Source organism: Mustelus asterias, chromosome 25, assembly GCF_964213995.1.
Source record: "Mustelus asterias chromosome 25, sMusAst1.hap1.1, whole genome shotgun sequence".
Classification (NCBI taxonomy): Eukaryota; Metazoa; Chordata; class Chondrichthyes; order Carcharhiniformes; family Triakidae; genus Mustelus; species Mustelus asterias.
In genome coordinates this window covers 10,111,850-10,134,027 of record NC_135825.1, presented here as the reverse complement: position 1 = coordinate 10,134,027, position 22,178 = coordinate 10,111,850, and the positions used below count along the sequence as shown (strand labels likewise).

The following is a 22,178-nucleotide window of genomic DNA, read 5'->3' as shown; positions in this document are numbered from 1 at the left end:
AAGGGAGAAGTGACAACATTTCATCTTAAATAAAACTACATGTAACAACTGGTGCTAAAATTGAAAATCAGGTCACAGAGTGGCAAACAACGTAGCATCTGGTTCAGCAGTTACTTCCTCCACCGTTACACACTAGATATTGTGCACACATGAAGAAGTGGAAATCTCCCTCAAAAATTCTGCTGAGGCTAGTTGCCACTTTCAAACCCAGTTAAATAGCTTTTTGTCCACACAAGTATTAAGGACTATGGAACTAAGCTGGGTATGAGGTGTTAAGGTACAGATCGATCACGATCTATCCAAATGGTGGAACAGGCTTGATGGGCTGAATGCCCCCCCCTCCCCATATTTCTTGGCCATTATCAGGTTTGCCACATGCTATGTCCGCCAGCCCCTGTACAACACAGAGGTAGAGAAGGAAAGTATAAGACACAATGAACAGTACTTTTGTCAGTGGACTTATACTTTATGAAAGGAAGACTTCCCAGATCGTTATTTTAAACCAGGATCCCCCAAGTCATGCAGACTTCAACACTCTGAAGTTGTTGATCCTGGTCACATGCTACAATCAAGGCTACACCCAGTTCCCAGAGTTTAACCTGGTGTGAAAGTCCAATGGCCAAAGCAATAATGCCAACATAAATGAGTGCTCCTTCCATTGTGGTAATGGTAAAGTCCATTCTGGTTGATTAATCACGGCAGTGAGCTGACACAACCTCCTCAAGTGACCCATTACAGATCAGGGAGAAAGACTTGCATCGAATGCTCATGTCCTCCAACTCTTCACCCAGGCAAATCATACAAATCTAGTCCGTGAGTGTTGGCAATCTTGCACAAGAAGCAGAAACGAGTGTTGGTAGGCTTCTTGACTGCAGTAGCTAAAACTGATTCGGCCTTCTTCAGAGTTCTCACACACACACTTACCTCTAAATTAGGGTCATGGACCAGAAATCAACAAGAACCTTAACTAAAACCCGGCTCCCTCCTCACTCATCCCAAGCCCAGGGCTGCCAAGGCCAATTAATTATATTGCCTCAATTGCTGCCCTGGCTGAAACCAACTAACTCAGCATCAAACATGGGTTGAGCCTGGGATCTTCTTAGTCTTTATGGTGCCTCAGTTTTTTTGACCACCGCAATCAAATCAGATAACTCTGCATCAACCTTTTAACGTAAGGAGGATATTAATAACTCCATCAGCTGCACCACTTGCAACACAACAAGCTCACACAACTAATCTGATGGTTTTGTTAAGATAACCACTGTTTATGGATTAACAAGGTTAACCAAACACACAATCCTGCCTGATTGAAGTTGTTCTTGCCTCTTACACTCAATTGAAAAAAGAGATACAATGAGATAAAAACGCATCTCATGCGCATTATACAGCCCACTTGATAGTCCATTCCATTGTCTCCAATAGAACTGAATGTCACGACAGGTATCAAGGTCAGATACTACCCCAACAGATAGTAAAACCATAGGCTTTTCATGGCAGGATGTCAGATAGATGGAATGAGACTCGAGAGGCTGAATGGTCTATCTCGGCTCATGTGTCGCGAGATGCTGTATAACACAAGGTGAACAACTTGGCCACACATTGGCTCTCTTGCATTACATGGCTTCATCCACACCCCAAAGCCACCAAGATGTGAAGTACACACTTCCCAGTTGGGCACATGAGAGAGACTTGGGGCAGTGACAATACTTTTGTGAGTTGATTGCGGCCTGAACGTCGACACTCTCCTTTATGTTGTGCTACAGTCCTCGGCTTTGATCAATTCCTGGAGGGTTTCTCCTTCCTCTTGTGTTTAGTGCAAAAATAAAAATTGGAGTCAGTCCTTCATTACGACATGGTCGCCCACAGCACAGTTTAAAAGTATATAAACAGTTCAAATATTTACCTTCATTTTCATAGTGTAATAATACACAACTTGGGAGCAAATAGATTGCATCTCTTGACGCATGCAACATCATGCCCAGTAATCCTCGAGCTTGAGGGCGGTGTCTCTTCAACACATTCCAAAATGAAGAGGCTCAAAAACAATGTTTGAATACCTTAACCTCCTCATCAAGTCAACTCACAAATAAAAACGAAACAAAGGAAACACAATTGATTATTCCTTGTTCTTTGTTCTCCCTTCCCCCATCCCCCTGCCTCCCCTCCCCCATCCCCCTGCCACCCCCCCCCCCCCCCCCCCCCCCTCTCCAAATCCACACCTCAGTCGAGGTTTAATGGAGAGCCTTTAGTGACTTCACTAAATGCTTAGAACAAAGTGCCTTGTGAGGTCGTGGATCCCAGGTGATACCAGCCAACAATTTTCTGGTTCAGGTTGAAGTCCTTGAGGTTGATGTACACCTCCCCGAGCATTATGTTTTCCCGGAATGCTTCCTCACTCAGCACTCGCAAGTGGATAACACGCTGCTGCACGTCGCCTTTGGGAATACCATCGTACACCAACTGGGAAAAGAAAGGGAATTTTTTTTCAACGCTCATTCACAAAAGACAGCAGTTTTATTGTTCCGCGAGATACGTTCCCCACATTTTCCCCCTTTCTTCATCTCTGTGCCACAAAGATAGGCCACTCCACCATCATCCCACACCAAACTCCCCCCCCTACCTCCCACTGAGATCACTGCACTGCTGGGTTCAAAGAACTTCCTCAGATGGTACTGTTACTGTGAGGGAATATTTGACCTTTGAATCATGCTTTCCCAACAACAAGACGACAGAGGCAAGGATCACTTGGATGTGAGTCACATGAGGAAGGAGCAGCGCTCCGAAAGCTCGTGATTCCAAATAAACCTGTTGGACTTTAACTTGGTGTTGTGAGACTTCTTACTGTGCCCACCCCAGCCCAACGCCGGCATCTCCACATCATGGATTTTTTTTCAAAACAAAGGATTCATTTTAATTACTTGAGTTTTAATATAAATTCAATGAATCATCACAAAATATGAAAAACAATACTTAGAGGAATAAACAAAACAAAATTGTCTTCTTATTCAGTAGATTGTGCCGTGGAACTTGGGAAATGTTCTTTAAAACCTAGACACCTTTCAGTTATGTTTCAGCTTTGCAGAAGTGGTTTAGTTAGGCGATTCTAAAGCTTTTGTACACACTAGCCCTTTAGCATCCTGGAATTGGCTTCACCCCAGGAGCTCAACCACACCTCCTCCACCACAAGTGGTGGAATGTCCATAACAAACCTACCATTTCATTATATGTTGGGTTACAAGTCTTTCGAGCTACTTTAGTCTTTCGTTTGCTGGTTTTCTGAGGGTCCGGCAGTAAGTAGATTTTGACATAAGGATCTGGATCAGTCCCATCCTGCAAAACCTGAAGGAAGAGAGATGACGCAGTTGGCTTTGAATGCAGTCTGATTAGATTTTTTTTATTGAGACGCAGAGATGTCCAACACAATGTGACGAATACCAATCCGCTTCTAAAGAAATATGGCAGCGCGACCCACAAAGATCCTTCAACTGGAGGAATTGATATGAGATTCCCAAAGGGAATATTTATGCTGTTCTACATACATCCAACAACAATGTGCTACTCTTAAAATTAAAGATTAAAGTTTATTTATGAGTGTCACAAGTAGGTTTACATTAACACTGCAATGTGAAAATCCCCTAGTCGCCACATTCCTGCGCCTGTTTGCATACACGAGGGAGAATTTAACATGGCCAATGCAGCTAACCAGCACGTCTTTTGGACTGTGGGAGGAAACCGGAGCACCCGGAGGAAACCCATGCAGATATGGGGAGAACATGCAAACCCCATGCACCCTGGACATTCTCTCTGCCACCTTCTTCCGTCGGGGAAAAGATACAAAAGTCTGAGGTCACGTACCAACCGAATCAAGAACAGCTTCTTCCCTGCTGCTGTCAGACTTTTGAATGGACTTACTTTGCATTAAGTTGATCTTTCTCTTCACCCTAGCTATGACTGTAACACTACATTCTGCACTCTCTCATTTCCTTCTCTATGAACGGTATGTTTTGTCTGTATAGCACGCAAGAAACAATACTTTTCACTGTATGTTAATACATGTGACAATAATAAATCAAAATCAAATCAACTTACCAGGCCTCGAATGTGCATCACCATAATAAAAAGCTTGTCATTCTTGTACGAGATGGACAGCTTCACCTCGCCGCCAACCTTCCCCAGTGGTGGTGTTGGAGGGATGTCTTTGGAGCAATAAGAAAGAAAAATAGATGGATGAGAGTATGAATATGGAATGAATCGTCCTCAAACAAGCTGTGGCCTGGAACATCAATGAATAAAGAAGAACAAAGAACAGTACATCACTGGAACAGGCCCTTCGGCCCACCAAGCCTGCATGACACCTTTCTAAACTAAAGACCTTTTGCCTCTACGCGGTCCGTATCCCTCTATTCCCTGCCTATTCATGTATCTGTCAAGGTGCCTCTTAAATGTTGCTATTGTATCTGCTTCTGCCTCCTCCTTTGGCAGTGCATTCCAAGCACTTACCACCCTCTGTGTAAAATACTTGCCCGTCACAGCTCCTTTAAATTTTCCCCCTTTTACCTTGAACCTATGTCCCCTAGTAAAAGACATTTCTACCCTGGGAAAAAAGACTCTTGACTATCCATTCTATCCATGCCTCTCATAATTTTGTAAACTTCTCCCTTCAGCCTTCACTGACAGATCAAAACACAGTGTGGGAGGAACTATTTAAAGCTGATGAGACTTCTTCCTTTATGCTAACCCAAACATATGTCGGATGCTTGGGAACATCATAATAGGGACTGGCCAAGGGGCTGTGGGTTGCCTATGGGCCCAGTGCAGCCTGAAATAGCATCAATGGGGCAAAATCATAGCCAGAACGCTGGATGAAAAGAACGGAGGCAGCGAGGAGGAGTAAATTGAGAGCTCAGCTTATGGTAACCAACAATTCCTTGAAAACAGAAGTACTGATGTAATTCAGTAATGGTCATGAGTGTGTCTAACGCTTAATGCTCAATAAATGAAAGAGCAAGTTGGAAGAGCTATATGGCCTCCTCCTGCATCTTTGGGCTCATTAACACAGGCACTGGACTGCAATCTGTGATTAGGTATGCACCAACTATCTCATCAATATTTTCATAAATGTCTTGGTATGAGAAAGCTTGACTAACATTTCTGCTTTGGTTTATTGGAAAGTTGGTGAGATTGAAGAAAACAGAAAGAAGGGTATTGAGTAATAAGTGAGGCAGTGTACAAACGAGCTGCTGTGTTAGTGAGGTTAGACAAAGGTGAACAGGGCAGCTTCCACTATGAAGTGGTGAATTAAGTCTTAAGGAAAGGATGTGTTAATGAGGCAGTGCATTACAGAATAACACCCAGCAGGGTGGAGTAGTTAGGAATGCTTTTGTGAGTCCCATGGCTCGAATTAAGAGTTTGTAATCACTGCTGCTTAGTTCTGAAAAGCAGAAGGACAGGGTTTTTTTCCTCAGGAGGGGTGAGAGCCATCACTGGACATCTGAAAACGAACAAGAGTCTCCTCAGCCTATCTCTGCAACCTCCCACAACCTTCTGGGATCTACGCTCCTCTAACTCTGGTCCATTTTAATTGTTCCGCCATTGGTGGCCAAGCCGCGCCTTCAGCTGCCTGGATCCTAAGCTCTGCCATGTTCTAATTTCCACTAAAGTATACACTGACCAGGTCAATCTACCTTTCAGAAGAAAATTCATCGTTGGAACTTGTGGCTCATGAGAAGGGAGAAGACCTGGGCAAAGGTAGGAATGATGAGAGCTATCACATCAAAAATGACTGGGGATTTCTGGCCTTTGGTGTGATTGATATCACTAAAAAATGAAATGAGTGTATCTATGAGGAATTTAGAATGAACATTCTATTTGTACCACCCAGATCTCTAGAGATGTCACTCTGACCCAGACCTGACAGTGACTCAGGAAATCTGTCCTCTCTTTCTGTGGGGAACTGCCTCTCTGCACTCAGGATTTACATTCTACTGCTTAGAAATCTAATGCACAGGGATAAAAGACACAAACCATTATCCGTGCTCTGTAAGGCAGTGCTTTAGAGAATTGGCTTGTTGTGTCACACTGAAACTACTGCTGTGGCTTTGCTTGACTATGTTAGGGAGGAAAATTAAAAGCTCGAGAGTCAAAGGGGAGGCAATGGCCTAGTGGTATTATTATCACCAGACTATTAATCCAGAAACTCAGCTAGTGTTCTGGGTACCCTGGTTCGAATCCCGCCACGGCAGATGGTGAAATTTGAATTCAATAAAACAAAATCTGGAATTAAGAATCTCCTGATGACCATGAAACCAGTGCCGATTGTTGGAAAAATCCATCTGATTCACTAATGCCCTTTAAGGGAAGAAATCTGCCGTCCTTACCTGGTCTGGCCTACATGTGACTCCAGAGCCACAACAATGTGGTTGACTCTCAACTGCCCTCTGGACAAGGGTAGCTAATGATGAGCAATAAGTGCTGGTCAGCCAACGATGTCCATGTCCCATGAACGAATGAAAAAAATGAGCTATACAGACACATTGCTGAGATAGGGACCAGGACCATACCTGTTGGTTTTGGCAGAGTGTTTCCAGCTACGGACTTGTCATCCTTCGGAAGTAGGTGGAAGAAAGTGTAGACAAGGTCACACTGGGGACAAAAAAGAAAAACGATTACTGCCATTGTAGTAACATGCAATCAATGGGTCCAAGAACATCTTTCCTGACCTGCCAAGACTGTAATGGTGGGGAGGAGAAGAAAAGTGTATTCAGAGTGAGGCAGCACAGTGGTTAGCACTGCTGCCTCACAGCTCCAGGGACATGGGTTCGATTCCCGACTTGGGTCACTGTCTGTGCAGAGTCTGTACGTTCTCCCCGTGTCTGCGTGGGTTTTCTCTGGGTGCTCCAGTTTCCTCCCACAGTCCAAAGATGTGCAGGTTAGGTTGACTGGCCATGCTAAATTGCCACTTAGTGTCCCGGGATGTGTGGGTTGGAGGGATTAGTGGGATAAATGTGTGGGGTTGTGGAGATAGGGTCTGGCGTGTCGGTGCAAACTCGATGAGCCGAATGGCCTCCTTCTGCACTGTAGGGTTTCTATGATTTCTATGAGTGTGTGCATCCTCCTCCCCATCATAATCATGGGGTCCCAATTCATATTCCAGTGTTCCCCTTGCTGGTTGTTTCAAAATGAATAGTTTAAATGTGACAATCGTTTTGTAGTCTGAACCAATATGTTATTCGGCATAATAAACTTAACACGATCAGAAGCCATTTTGTGCTAACATTGAGAGAAGAAGCCATTTCAAGAACAAAACCATTACTCCTTTATTAGAAACCAGTTAAATAGATTGCCTTAATTGTGAGACAATGAGAGAATAAGCAATTAATCAATAGATGTATTAATAAGGCCGATACTATAACCTGCAACACAAAAGTTTATAAATGTTTTATAATTATAAACATTTACCACTTAATTTTAAGAATATTAGTATTAAATCATGAGAATTGTTAAATGCTGCCTACCCAGGCAGACTGGAAAGAAAACATGAACTTTGAAACCGGATAAATGCCTTATTTGAGCTGTCTCAATTATAAATTGACAGACAGTTATGCTAACCAATTATTGTTCAATACTCAGACTAACTCAAGAGATATAGCTTAAGAGAAGCCATTGTCTTAAGGAACATCATAACAGGGACTGGTGCTGAAATTGGCCAAGGGGCTATGGATTGCCTATGGGCCCAGTGCAGCCTGAAATAGCATAAATGGGGCAACATTATAGCCAGAAGGCTGGATGAAGAGAACTGAGGCAGCGGGGAGGAGTAAATTGAGCTCAGCTGACTGTAACCAACAATTCCTTGAATATATGCCACGATGTGGAGATGCCGGCGTTAGACTGGGGTAAGCAAGTAAGAAGTCTCACAGCACTAGGTTAAAGTCCAACAGGTTTATTTGGTCGCACAAGCCACAAGCTTTCGGTACATAGAACATAGAAAGCCACAGCACAAACAGGCCCTTCGGCCCACAAGTTGCGCCGATCACATCCCCACCTCTAGGCCTATCTATAGCCCTCAATCCCATTCAATCCCATGTACTCATCCAGAAGTCTCTTAAAAGACCCCAACGAGTTTGCCTCCACCACCACCGACGTCAGCCGATTCCACTCACCCACCACTCTCTGAGTGAAAAACTTACCCCTGACATCTCCTCTGTACCTACCCCCCAGCACCTTAAACCTGTGTCCTCTCGTAGCAACCATTTCAGCCCTTGGAAATAGCCTCTGAGAGTCTACCCTATCCAGACCTCTCAACATCTTGTAAACCTCTATCAGGTCACCTCTCATCCTTCGTCTCTCCAGGGAGAAGAGACCAAGCTCCCTCAACCTATCCTCATAAGGCATGCCCCCCAATCCAGGCAACATCCTTGTAAATCTCCTCTGCACCCTTTCAATGGCTTCAACATCTTTCCTGTAATGAGGTGACCAGAACTGCGCGCAGTACTCCAAGTGGGGTCTAACCAGGGTCCTATAAAGCTGCAGCATTATCTCTGAAAGCTTGTGGCTTGTGCTGCCAAATAAACCTGTTGAACTTAAACCTGGTGTTGTGAGACTTCTTACTTGAATATATACCACATACGTCATTAGCTAAAACCAAGGGCTAGCTTTTATTTCATTACTGACAAATTTTAGTTTTGTTTATTTATTAGTGTCACAAGTCGGCTTACATTAACACTGCAATGGAGTTGCTGGTGAAAATTCCCTAGTCGCCACACTCCAGCGCCTGTTCGGGTACACTGAGGGAGAATTTAGCATGGCCAATGCACCCTAACCAGCACGTCTTTCGGACAATGGGAGGAAACCGGAGCACCTGGAGGAAACCCATGCAAACACGGGGAGAATGCGCAGACTCCACGCAGTGACCCAAGCCGGGGAATTGAACCCGGGTCCCTGGCCCTGTGAGGCAGCAGTGCTAACCGCTGTGCCACCAACTGGCTATTTCCAACAATTGGCGAAGGTGGGCTTTCAACATCTAGTATAAAATCTAGTTCAAGGTATGAAATAAAAGACTTGAGAAGCTATCTATGTTAACATATTATCAACGTTTTAGGAGCGAATGCCTCACGTCTTTGTGTGATCAACTGAGCAGAGTAACGAGAAGCCTGTTCAATTGTTAAAGTTAAGCTTTCTCCTGTTTTCTGTTAATTACTGGTAAGTACTGCTAATTGGCACTGTTTTTTTTATCTTTCTGACTTGTTATTTTTTATTGGTTAATAAATTTTCTATATTCATCATTTAAAATGTTCATTCCTGCCAGATGGATAAATCTGTCGAACCTGATGAGATTTACAATTGGGAGTTATTGCAAACAAGCTGAAGCCCCATACATCTTCTCTCCAGGCCCTGCCCCTTCCCTCATCGACCTCTGCCTGCCCCTTTTGGAAGTGTGAATTCTGGATTTTCTCTGTGTGATTTTTCTCCCGAAAGGCCCAGTTCTAATGTTAAGGTGATGTCCACTTCTCCCGGGGACCTGTGGCAAGGCTGCGCTTCAGTTAACTGCTCGTCCATGAAGGGTAGACTATGTTGTTTTGCACTGTGCTGGACAATGGGAGATATTGGAAGATTACTATGATGCAATTAGCCATATCCAATTCACACTTGCGCCATGATTCAGCGACGGGGAATGGAACAGTTGTTTATGGCTGTTAGTCACTGTTAAAAATGCATAAGTCTAGCAACAATTTTTTTTCCCAAAGAACTTTATCTGTAGAAGGCTTGAGCAAAATGTTGCAACTCTCTTCAGAAAAACCTCTGCCACTCATCTCTTAGTTTATGATTCTGACTCCTACTGCAGTTAAACATTCTTTAAGCATTCTTTCTGGTTGTATCACAGCTTGGTATGGCTCCTGCCCTGCCCAAGACCGCAAGGAACTATGAAAGATCGTGAGTGTAGCCCAATCCATCACGCAAACCAGCCTCCCATCCATTGACTCTGCCTACACTTCCCGCTGCTTCGGCAAAGCAGCCAGCATAATTAAGGACCCCACGCACCCCGGACATTCTCTCTTCCACCTTCTTCCTTTGGGAAAAAGATACAAAAGTCTGAGGTCATGTACCAACCGACTCAAGAACAGCTTCTTCCCTGCCGCTGTCAGACTTTTGAATGGACTTACCTTGCATTAAGTTGATCTTTCTCCACACCCTAGCTATGACTGTAACACTACAATCTGCACTCTCTCATTTCCTTCACTATGAACAGTATGTTTTGTCTGTATAGCTCACAAAAAACAATACTTTTCACTCTATGTTAATACACGTGACAATAATAAATCAAATCAAATCAAATTGACCTGCAAGTTATGTTTCCTCCTTTTCCAGTAGGATTACGGCACAGGACGTTGCAACATCAGACAATATTTTTATAGCTGCACCATTCCCTCGAACCATTTCAAGGGCAGTGCAAACTGTTCTTGGACTTGCTGCTGGGGCTGGCTGGAGTTTACTTACCCTTGGTTAGCTCGTCAGCAGCAGCTGGTTCAGGTTCAGGGAACAAACAGTGATAAGCAAAGTTGTACCAGGCTGAATGCTGTACAGCACGTACTGTGCTCAGCAGGATTTCTGTGTTGAGAGCCATGTATATCTGTTCACTGTGGCTTGCTCTCCTCAGATGAGAAATAGTGGAGAGCGACATTATGGATAGGAAGGAGTTGTTGCTACAAGTAGAAAGGTCAGTAACCCGAGGACAAAGATTTAAGCTGATTGGCAAAAGGAGGGAAGAGGTGAAGGGAATAATTTTTACGTGGCCACTTGGGAAAGCACGGTCTGTTAGAGTGGTTGATGATTCAATTGTGGCTTTCAAAGAGGAATGTATACTAAGGTGAGGAGAAATTGAAGGATTATGTGGAAGGGTGCGGGACGAACGGGACAGCTCTTTTACAGGGTAGTACAGAGACGGTAGGCTGGACTTTACGGCCGCACTTGTCCCGAAACCGTAAAATCCCGCCCAAGGTCATCGGACCGTTCCACGTCTGCCCCTCTCCCGCTCCGATTCCCATGGCGGGCGGCACGGTAGCACAGTGGTTAGCACTGCTGCTTCACAGCTCCAGGGTCCTGGGTTCGATTCCCGGCTCGGGTCACTGTCTGTGTGGAGTTTGCACATTCTCCTCGTGTCTGCGTGGGTTTCCTCCGGGTGCTCCGGTTTCCTCCCACAGTCTAAAGATGTGCAGGTTAGGTTGATTGGCCAGATTAAAAATTGCCCCTTAGAATCCTAAGATGCGTAGGCTAGAGGGATTAGTGGGTAAATATGTGGGGGTAGGGCCTGGGTGGGATTGTGGTGGGTGCAGACTCGATGGGCCGAATGGCCTCCTTCTGCACTGTAGAGTTTCTATGATTTCTATGAAACAGGGAAATTCACCCCGATGGGTCGAATGCCTAACTGTGAGGTATCATTTTATGGTTCTGTATTTCGCAAATAGACGCTGCTTACAATGTGTACCTTCCATTGAAAACTTGTTCCTGTGAAATGAAAAAAAAATCTGCACATTTGACATGACCTTAATACATTTGAATACCACAGGAAGTAGTTGATGCCAAAACATTGAATGTACTCAAGAGGCGGCTGGATAAAGCACTTGGGACGAATGGGATCAAAGGTTATGGGGAGAAAGCAGGATTAGGCTATTGAGTTGGCCATCAACTCAAGTTGGATGATCAGCCATGATTGTGATGAATGGCGGAGCAGGCTCGAAGGGCCAAAATGGCCTCCTCCTGCTCCTATCCTCTATGTTTCTATGAATATTAATGTCTATGGCAGTGTTGCCACAATGCTTAGCTAGTGTACTTAGCTGATGCCTAGTGGCATTATTTACATAACTGTAATCAATAGTTGTAAGAGGGAGCTGTGTTTAACCTGGCCTGTCAAGAAGTCACTGCTCGTGTATTCCCTGCAGCGAAATAGTCTGAATAAGTCACATACATCAAGCTGATGTTGAAGGAAGATGCTATAATTGGGTCACATCATTGAACTCATTTTAAAGTTTGAGCGATGCTTACCAGATATCCGAGCAATTCCACTGTGGCATTGCCCACAATAAGTTGGATGCTATACAGTTTTATAAGATGTGGAGATGCTGGCATTGGACTGTGGTAAACACAGTAAGAAGTCTCACAACACCAGGTTAAGGTCCAACAGGTTTATTTGATAGCACAAGCCACTAGCTTTCGGAGCGCTGCTCCTTCATCAGGTAAGTGGGAGTTAAGACGCTACGACAACGGATGAATGAACACCGCTCGACAATCACCAGGCAACAGTGTTCTCTTCCTATTGGGGAACACTTCAGCGGTCACAGGCATTCGGCCTCTGATCTTCGGGTAAGCGTTCTCCAAGGCGGCCTTCACGACACACGACAACACAGAGTCGCTGAGCAAAGACTGATAGCCAAGTTCCGCACACATGAGGACGGCCTCAACCGGGATCTTGGGTTCATGTCACACTATCTGTAACCCCCATGACTTGCTTGGGCTTGCAACATCTCACTAACTGTCCTGGCTGGAAACAATACACATCTCTCTAGCCTGTGCTTAACCCTCTCTCCACTCACATTGTCTGCACCTGTAAAGATTTGATTACCTGTAAAGACTCGCATTCCAACCATTATTTTGTAAATTGAGTTTGTGTCTTTATATGCCCTGTTTGTGAACAGAACTCCCACTCACCCGATGAATGGGCAGCGCTCCGAAAGCTAGTGGGCTTGTGTTACCCAGTTTGATAAGGTCAGCATTGCTAAAACATACAATGAACAATATCTTATCCTGATGAAGCGGAACTGCTCCAAGTCTAAATGTTGTTCAGGAGACAAACTCTGAGGTCAGCCAGAATGCTTATTGCCGATGTGGGGGGAAATTTGCAGACTGGAAAATACGTTTCAGTGCGTAATTGAGCAGTGCTTATCTTTTGAAGAATGTTTTACGTTCATGATGCCTTGAGCGTGACATGCCATTTTTAATATCATACCTAATGTAGAAAGTAAGAATAAATCCATAACTATACACGTCATGCATATTTTATGGCATGTCACCATTCCTGTCGTGCCTCTAGGTGGCACACTGACAGCATTCCCCATGAAGGTGAGCAGCTATTCAGTGTCAGGTGGAACCTGCAGATGCAACTCTACCACAAGATGGAGTTTCAGAAGCCCCACTTCCTCAAAACCAAAGCACACACATTTCCGAGGTTTTGCAGTCCGTGGTTAGTGAGAAAACTCCCCTACCACTAACGCCACCACCCTCAGCTTTCCTAGTACAACCGAATCGGCTGTCAATTTTTATTGTTTTATTCTTATGTACTTTCCTCAAAAGTTTTTTTTATTACTCTCGTGACGAAGTCCTTCCATTTTGTTTTCCTTGCACTTCAAAAGTAAGGCCGGAATCTTATCACCGTTCACACTGGCAGTGTGGCTGCAGTGAATGGAGATTTACCTGGCCCCCAAATTCTCTGACCTCACTGCAGTAGGAGCTTGCTTGAATGGCAGGCAAGATCATTCCCTAAATTTCACATTCCCAGTGCGGTTCTGGTGGAATGCTGCATTGCCAGATATGTCATCTTCTGAATGAGATATTAAACTGCCATCCTCTTGGGTGGACTTTAAAGATCTCCACGAGGGGAATTATCCTCGGTGTTCTGGCCAGTATTTACCCCTCAACAAACGTCACCAAAACAGATTATCTGGCTTGATAACATTGCTGCTTGTAGGAGGGGGAGGCAATGGCCTCGTGGTATTATTACTGGATTTTTAATCAAGAAACTCAACTAATGCTCTGGGATCTGGGTTTGAATCCCGCCACAGCAGATGGTAGAATTTGAATTAAATTTTAAAAATCTGGAATTAAGAATCTACTGATGACTGTGAAACCATTGTCGATTGTCGGAAAAACCCATCTGGTTCATTAATGTCCTTTAGGGAAGGAAATCTGCTGTCCTTACCCAGTCTGGCCTACATGTGACTCCAGAGCCACAGCAATGTGATTGACTCTCAACTGCCCCCTGGGATGGGCAATAAATGCTGACCCAGCCAGCCACGCCCACGTCCCACAAATGAATTTTAAAAAAGTTGGCTGTGTCCAGATTGATTGCTGTTTCCCTGAATTACAGTAAGAAGTCTCACCAGGTTAAAGTCCAACAGGTTTATTTGGTAGCACAAGCCACGAGCTTTCGGAGTGCTGCCCCTTCATCAGGTGAGTGGGAGTTCAGTTCTGTTCAAGAACTTGTGTTTACCCCAGTCCAACGCCGGCATCTCCACATCATCCTTGAATTACATCAGTGATTACCCGTCACTGGCTGGAATTGGGTTCAGTACGTGCTCAGGTCATGAAAGGCAAGTATTTCTTTTTTTGCTCTTCCTTCCCCTCGTCCAGAACCTGATGTTGGTTCTCTGTACACGAGCTACGACATTAAATTGCTTCTCTTTTCCCCCCCTTTTACTGAAGACATTTTCCTGCAGCCCCTAACCCACTCACCCTGGCGAAAACCTGAATTTAAACAGAAGCACAAAGTCAAAGAAACCTCAGCTTGATTATAGTAGGAACATAAGAGTTAAAACATGTACACATTGCTGCCACTGTGCGTCGATGTTGGTGGGAGTGAATGTTTGACGTGGAATTGAGATAAGCTGAGTCAGAACATTTTTGTTAAGTGACTTGGGCGACGTTATCTGAAGGAGTCATGGGGAATGACACAGCAGACACGATGACATTAAATTTCCTTGCTGTAAATTAGATAAAGAGTTCATAAATATTCACAAGGCCTGAAACTATTCTGAAATTTAAACAATTGCTACCTGACTTTAGAGCTCTTTAGGGCGGCACGGTAGCACAGTGGTTAGCACTGCTGCTTCACAGCTCCAGGGACCTGGGTTCGATTCCCGGCTTGGGTCACTGTCTGTGTGGAGTTTGCACGTTCTCCTCGTGTCTGTGTGGGTTTCCTCCGGGTGCTCCGGTTTCCTCCCACAGTCCAAAGATGTGCGGGTTAGGTTGATTGGCCATGCTAAAAAATTGCCCTTAGTGTCCTGAGATGCGTAGATTAGTGGGTAAATATGGGGGTAGGGCTTGGGTGGGATTGTGGTTGGTGCAGACTCGATGGGCCGAATGGCCTCTTTCTGTGCTTGTAGGGTTTCTATGATTTCTCTTTCATTTAGAATTTTGATATAGGGGAATATCTTTGCCAGATATCAGTGGCAGGCAACTCTCCAACAGGACAGAATCTGACTATCGTCCTTGACGTTCAATGGCACTACCATCGCTGAAGCTCCCACAATCCGCATCCTGGGGGTTATCATTGACCAGAAACTGAACTGGACTAGCCTTGTAAATACTGTGACTACAAAAGCAGGTCAGAGGCTAGGAATACTGCGGTGAGTAACTCACCTTCTGACTCTTCAAAGCCTATCCACCATCTACAAGACACAAGTCAAAAGTGTGGAGGAATACTCTCCTCTTGCCTGGATGAATGCAACTCCAACAACACTCAAGAAACTTGATGCCATTCAGGACAAAGCAACCCTCTTGATTGGCACCCATCCACAAATATTCACTCCCTTCAACACCGATGCACAGTGACAGCAATGTGTACAAGATGAACTGCAGGAACCAACCAGGGCTCCTTAGACAGCACCTTCCAAGCCCACTGTGGTGGACTTCAGTTGTGCCTTTGCCCTGCCTGGACCACCGTTGTGTGTTTGTCATGCCTGGACACATCCCCTGCCGGCTCCTCCCCTTGTCACCTAGTATAAAGGTGGCTGTTCCCTCCCCCTTGTTCAGTTCGGGTCGGTTATCTGTTGGGATGTGCTCCTGGTTCTGTAATGAATAAAAGCCTACAGTTGTATTGGCACACAAGTAGTCTTTTGCCTAATTGATAGCGCATCACCCACGATAACTTGCATCTAGAAGGACAAGGGCAGAAGACATATGGGAACACCTGGAATCTTCCCTCTAAGCCACACACCACCCCGACTTGGAAATATCTTGGGGGCGATTCCCCCATCCCGGACGCTGCTTCTTAAGTGCAACGGGCCAGAGACTCCAGTGGGGGCTATTTTGCGGGCTCCCCGCTGAACGCCCAGGCCTGAGCGTCAGTGGGGGTTGGGGGTCCCACTCTGCAGTCAGAATCGATGGGGGAGGGAGGCCAGCGATCGGGGCTGGCCATCCGGGTGAGGGGGGGGCTGGGCAGTCTGCTGGGGGGGTCAGAACTGCAGGGGAGGAGTAGGGGGTCGAGGCTGGCCCGGACATGTCCGGGAGACCAGCGACTGGGCCATGGAGGGTCACACGGCCGGCGATGTGGGGTCGCGGGGCTGGCCAGTGATTGAGATGGCCAGCAACTGGTAGGCCTGCAGATAGGGGCCACTGCGCATGCGCCGATCTTGGCACTGACAGATTGGCGCATGCTCAGTGGCCCGCTCAGCGCTTTGCTGCCGGTCTCTCCAGTGGGAATAAGCCCTGCCCACTGATTTTTAACGCGATCCATGCTAGGGCACTCAGCAGGGCACAGATTGTGGGAGATTCTTTGTTAAACTCCTGCTGAAAAAACCAGCATGATTTACTCCAAGTTTTTTGTGAATTCGACACTTGTTTTTTGGAGAATCCCATCCATTGACTGTTCCTTTACTGTCGCTGAATCAAAATCCTGGAACTCCCTCCCTAACAGCACTATGGGTGTACCTACACCTCTGGGACTGCAGCGTTTCAAGGCGGCGGCTCACCATCGCCTTCTCAAGAACAATTAGGGATGGGCAATAAATGCTGGCCTAGCCAGCAATGTCCACATCCGATGAAGAAATTTTTAAGAAAGTAAGACCTTCTTTGGTTACACCTACATTATCATTATTCCCTGCTAACTCGTACATTCCATTGGTTAATAAGTCCTAATATTAAGAAAAGCCATTATCAAATGGTACAATGTCAATCCTCTTCCTGCCCTTGCTCCCTTTTCCATTTTCCTCCTTTCCAGGTTTGCTTTCACCAGTTAATTTACTTGTGTTAGTACGCTTGGCAGTGGAACCTATTTTTCGGATTTCCAGCCCTTCTCTGGTGGCCTCCAAAAGCTTTGCATTCTCTTTCCCACAACTTGGGATTAGGTGGGGTGGCACGGTGGCAGAGTGGTTAGCACTGCTGCCTCAGAGCGCCAGTGACCTGGGTTCAATTCCTGGTTTGGGTCACTGTCTGTGTGGAGTTTGCACATTCTCCCCGTGTCTGCATGGGTTTTCTCCGAGTGCTCTGGTTTCCTCCCACAGTCCAAAGATGTGCTGGTTAGGTGGATTGGCCACGCTAAATCCGCCCTCAGTGTACCCGAACAGGTGCCGGAGTAGGGGATTTTCATAGTAACTGCATTGCTTTGTGAATGTAAACCTACTTGTGACTAATAAATAAAACTTTAACTTTAAACTTTTAACTTCATCACCAGTTTCCTATCATTGTCTAACTTCCCCATTGCCCTCCTCTCACTGATCCCCTAAACCTACTCAAACGTGGCCACCACACTCTATTCTGCTCTAACCTCCTCCTCGCCCCTTCCACATCCAGACCTAAACTCTCCCTTCCCTATCTCACCTCTTCAACGTCACAGTTCTCCATTGGTTTTGGTCCAATTACCGCACTCTCTCCAACACACATCACCCACTAACTTCACTTGATCTGATCCCTTGTGTGAGATCCATGGGTGATTGGCTGGTTTATGAATCATATTTATAGTTGCTGGCGCAGGTTAGCATTTAATTTCTACCATCTGCTGCTCAGAAGAGAGAACCTCACCTCAGCTACCTCAGGCGGAGAGTGGATTAAATGCCAGATATAACCATCCAGATCCTCTTTGCGTCTGTCAGCCATTGACTCTCCCCGGCCAAGCACAAACCTGCTTGGGAAGCTGTGGGCAGAAATAACTCTCGTGAGTCAACTTCTCACTTTCACATCCATATAAATCAAAAAATGGCGTGTCCCCTTTCAAGGGAAATAATCAAGGCATGACATTTCCAAAATTATATTTGTTTATGGAATATAAAACTTCGCTTTTTTAATGCAAAATTTCTGTTAATTTCTAATGTTTTCTGCTCATTAAACTTTACTCAGTTCAGAGAAGGTTTACCTGGAATGGGTGGGTTGTCTAATGAGGAAAGGTTGGACAGGTGAAGCTTATATCTGCTGGAATTTAGAAAAGTAAAAAGCAGCTTGATTGAAACATATAAGATACAAGTCCAAAGATGCGCGGGTTAGGTTGATTGGCCATGCTAAATTAACCCTAGTGTCAGGGGGATTAGCAGGGTAAATATGTGGGGTTTCGGGAATAGGGCCTGAGTGGGATTGTGGTCGGTGCAGACCCAATGGGCCAAATGGCCTCCTTCTGCACTGTAGGGATTCTATGATTCTATGATATAAGGTCTTGACAGGATCGACGTGGAGAAGATGCATGCTCGATAGGCCAAATGGCCTTCTTCTGCACTGTAGAGAATCTATGGTTATCCAAATTGAAGTTTTAGCTCTAATACTTAATTTCTACCTTTTCCATCTCCCAGAGAATGTTTTAGCACAGCAACGCGCGCAAGCTAGGGGCCCGGATAGCTCAGTCGGTAGCGCATTAGGCTTTTAATCTGAGGGTCCAGGGTTCAAGTCCCTGTTCGGGCGTTCATTTTGGGGTGGCACTGCTACCTCACAGCGCCAGGGACCTGGGCTCAATTCTGGCCTCGGGTGACGGTGTGGAGTTTGCACATTCTCCCCGTGTCTGCTTGGGTTTCCTCCGGGTGCCTCTGGTTTCCTCCTAATACTCCAAAGATGTGCAGGTTAGGTGTCAGGGGATTAGAGGGGTAAATATGTGGAGTTACGGGGATAGGGCCTGGGTAGGATTGTTGTCGGTGCAGACTCGATGGGCCGAATGGCCAATCTTGCACTGCAAGATGCTCTGACTCTATGACCGAATGGCAATACATTTACGACGACACTCCCCAGATCCCTTGTAAGCTCCTACCTTGGTAATCTGGATGAAGGGAAAAGGAGACGGAGTTTATTGTGGAGTTCGCTGAATTCCTCAAAGGTCCTCAGTATGTACGTGGCATCGTGCTGTCCTTCCCGCTGTACTTTCACAACATAAGCCTGTGGATTATGGAACAAAGCACTGTTAGGATGGGAGCTTTTCTCCTCACACTTTGAAACTTTGCGCTTGTGACATAAAGCCAGCCTCCAAAAAGAGAGGCAGGCTTCTGATGAACAGACTGTGAATAGGACAGGACAAACAATTATCCTTTTAGGTACAGCAAAATGCACCAAGAGAACCTGTGCAATATGCACCAAACTTCATCTCTGCACCATTTCAGAATGAATGGGAGTTGTCTGCAAGTGAAGGGCTCTGGAGCAGCAAGGTCCAGATGGTTTACATATTAAAAAAATGTGTAAATCAATCCACCAGCAGCTGAGAAATATCTTCACAATCCCAAAGGCAGAAATATATTTGGAAGAAACAGTCACTTGTAGGTCTCCAATGGAAAGTTGGTGTGTATTGGTTCCTGGATGGGCATAAAATCTAACTTTCAAGTCCTATCTAGGCTGGAATTCTCCGGCCGTGCATGCTGGCGGGATTCCCTGGTCCTGCCAGCAGAGCCCACCCTGCTGCGGGTTTCCTGGTGGCGTGGGTGGCTTCAATGGGAATTCTCATTAACAGCGGCGGGACCAGAGGCTCCCCCGCTGCCAGAAAACTGCGCGCTCCCTCGAGAAAAACACTGAGGGGAAGGCCAGAGAATCTTGCCCATCATTCTAAACTGAAGGTAGTAGCAAGAGCAGAATTATTGCGCCAATAGAAACCTCTCCTGTCATAGGTATTAATCTTGATACATTAACTTAATTTTCCTTTTAAGCTACCCATGATGAGTTCAGCCATCACATTGTACTAACTTGTCCATTTCCCGCTTAGTCTGAAAGTTTGCAAAAATTGACATTTCCAACAAAGGCTGACACAACCTTCATAACACGCGAATTAGTTAATGAATCCCGACAATTGCGTCAACAAAGGGAACTTATCGCCTCTCATGAAAAGTGTAGCTGGAACAAGGTGGTTGTCTGTACTGGTCACACCCCTTACATAAAGTCTAAGGGACTCTTATAAAAATACAGCTGTAGGAAATCTACAGGAAATGGCCTCTTTCTGCACTGGAGGGATTCTATGAAATTGATTTTTGACTGACGTTCATTCTATCTAGGGAAATACAACACAAATGTTTCTAATTTGACACAGAGGGCAGGCTCTGGTTCTGCTCTAAGCATGTTTTACAAACTCTGGTCGTGCATGGTGTCTGCAGGAAAATATAACTGGGTATCCAACATATTCCTAAATCATGCAGAAGAAATAGAGAGTTATATAATATAACAAGTGTGCCGATAATGTCAAGTTAAGTACTACAATGAACTGTATTCATGGGAACAAAAGTTTTAAAGGGATGTTGATAGACTAAGTGATGTGATATTCTATTTCTGGGTGCACATAGATGAGTTCATAAGAGAGTGGGAGGAGTACAGAGATAGGTACAAGAAATTCACTTACATATCCTTTATTGGGGTTGAATATCTTCTGATGTCGACACACAAATACTTCCTTGATTTTTCCATCGGTCTTCATAGTGTACACTTTTGGAGCGTAGGAAAGTGTTGGACGGTCGTCTGGACTAGAAAACTTCATCTGGGCCAGGTTGTGGAGGAAGAAGTTGAGTTTGGTTGCCACACTGCCCAGACTGGATTCAATTAGCCTGAAACATTAGCCAGAGCTTCAATAGAGTTACATGGGATTTACAGCACTGAAACAGATTATTTGGTTCAACTGGTCTTTATGTTACACAGTAGCCTCCTGCAAGCAAGCAGCATAACTTTCTATTCCTTTTGTTACAACCCTAGCTAAAGTTAATACTGGATAAGAGAAAATGCGGAGCGAAACCTGGTTTGATAGATCCCAACTTTTTTTAAAATTAGAAACCACAGAGGAAAGTTACTGAACAAATTCACAGGAATCAGACTAACTTTTAAATAAAGAATAAAATATTTATCAAAGATGAAGAAGCAATTATATTACACCAGACAAAGAGGTTGGAAAGATCCCAATACAAACACAAGAGGACAAGTTCACACTACTCCCATACCCCAGCAATATCTGTACAGACACATAAACCAGTAAAGATTTGCCACCATCTTGACACAAAGGCTTCTTACTTGGGGCTGACATAGTTGCAAACAGTTTTCTTCTGGTGAATTCTGGGGCGGCACGGTGATACAGTGGTTAGCACTGCTGCCTCACAGCGCCAGGGATCCAGGTTCAATTCCTGGCTTGGGTCCCTGTTTGTGTGGAGTTTGCACATTCTCCCCGTGTCTGCGTGGGTTTCCTCCGAGTGCTCTGGTTTCCTCCCACAGTCCAAAAATGTGCGGGTTAGGTGGATTGGCCATGCTAAATTGTCCCTTAGCGTCAGGGGTACTCGCGAGGGTAAGTGCATGGGGTTATGGGGAAAGGGCCTGGGTGGGATTGTGGTCGGTGCAGACTCGATGGGCCGAATGGCCTCCTTCCGCACTGTAGGATTCTATGAATTCCGAACATTCACTCAATGCTTTTCACCCAACTGTCTCCGATACACCCAAAATTGCGTTCTAACCTCAGTCTTCCAATAGCACCTCTGCTAAACTGATCACTTTACTGAGATCAACTACTGCCCAATAGCTTATAATGTTTTCTTCTCGGAGAGTTGAAAGTCTCCGCTCTCTGACACATTCTTAATTCTTCCCCCCTTCTCTTTTTTCTGTGTCTCTGGATGACTGTTTCTAGGGAACAGTCACATTTGTTCTACTGTGCATTTTCCTCTGCTCCGTCATTAAACTTTTAACCAAATCTTTAACTTCAGGGGCTGTAAAACCTCATTAAAAATGTATACATACAAACAAACCCAAAAGACCTGATCTTTAGTCAGGAGTCTATCCAGACTCCTGGGCATCAAGGCTCACAAACAACATAAATAAAACTGAAGCCATTTTACTTTTCTTAACACACAAATATATATATATTCAGCTTAAAAAGTATACATTGTTTATAACACTTTCCATTCATGTGTTAATACATTAGTTTTTGCGAAATGTAACATAGAAACCGGATGCTAATTAAGGCAGCGAAAACCGAGGCTCCA

At 45.0% G+C, this 22,178-nt stretch overlaps 1 protein-coding gene and 1 non-coding gene across 3 annotated transcripts in view; one reads left to right on the top strand and one right to left on the bottom strand.

Moving 5' to 3' along the window:
* Positions 1 to 2,232: 2,232 nt before the first annotated feature.
* Positions 2,233 to 22,178, bottom strand: part of pik3c2b (phosphatidylinositol-4-phosphate 3-kinase, catalytic subunit type 2 beta) — a 191,054-nt gene continuing 171,108 nt past the window's right edge. For both annotated transcript variants that reach the window (XM_078242059.1, XM_078242060.1), the window contains 7 exons: positions 20,561 to 20,762; positions 18,995 to 19,119; positions 17,788 to 17,899; positions 6,561 to 6,642; positions 4,090 to 4,196; positions 3,214 to 3,339; positions 2,233 to 2,460 (listed from right to left, as the gene is read on the bottom strand). In XM_078242059.1, the coding sequence (XP_078098185.1) occupies positions 2,266 to 2,460; positions 3,214 to 3,339; positions 4,090 to 4,196; positions 6,561 to 6,642; positions 17,788 to 17,899; positions 18,995 to 19,119; positions 20,561 to 20,762 (949 nt within the window). In that variant the 3' untranslated portion in view covers positions 2,233 to 2,265. The remainder of the gene's footprint in view (positions 2,461 to 3,213; positions 3,340 to 4,089; positions 4,197 to 6,560; positions 6,643 to 17,787; positions 17,900 to 18,994; positions 19,120 to 20,560; positions 20,763 to 22,178) is intronic.
* Positions 18,582 to 18,654, top strand: trnak-uuu (transfer RNA lysine (anticodon UUU)). Its single transcript has one exon. It is a non-coding gene; the product is annotated as a tRNA-Lys (tRNA).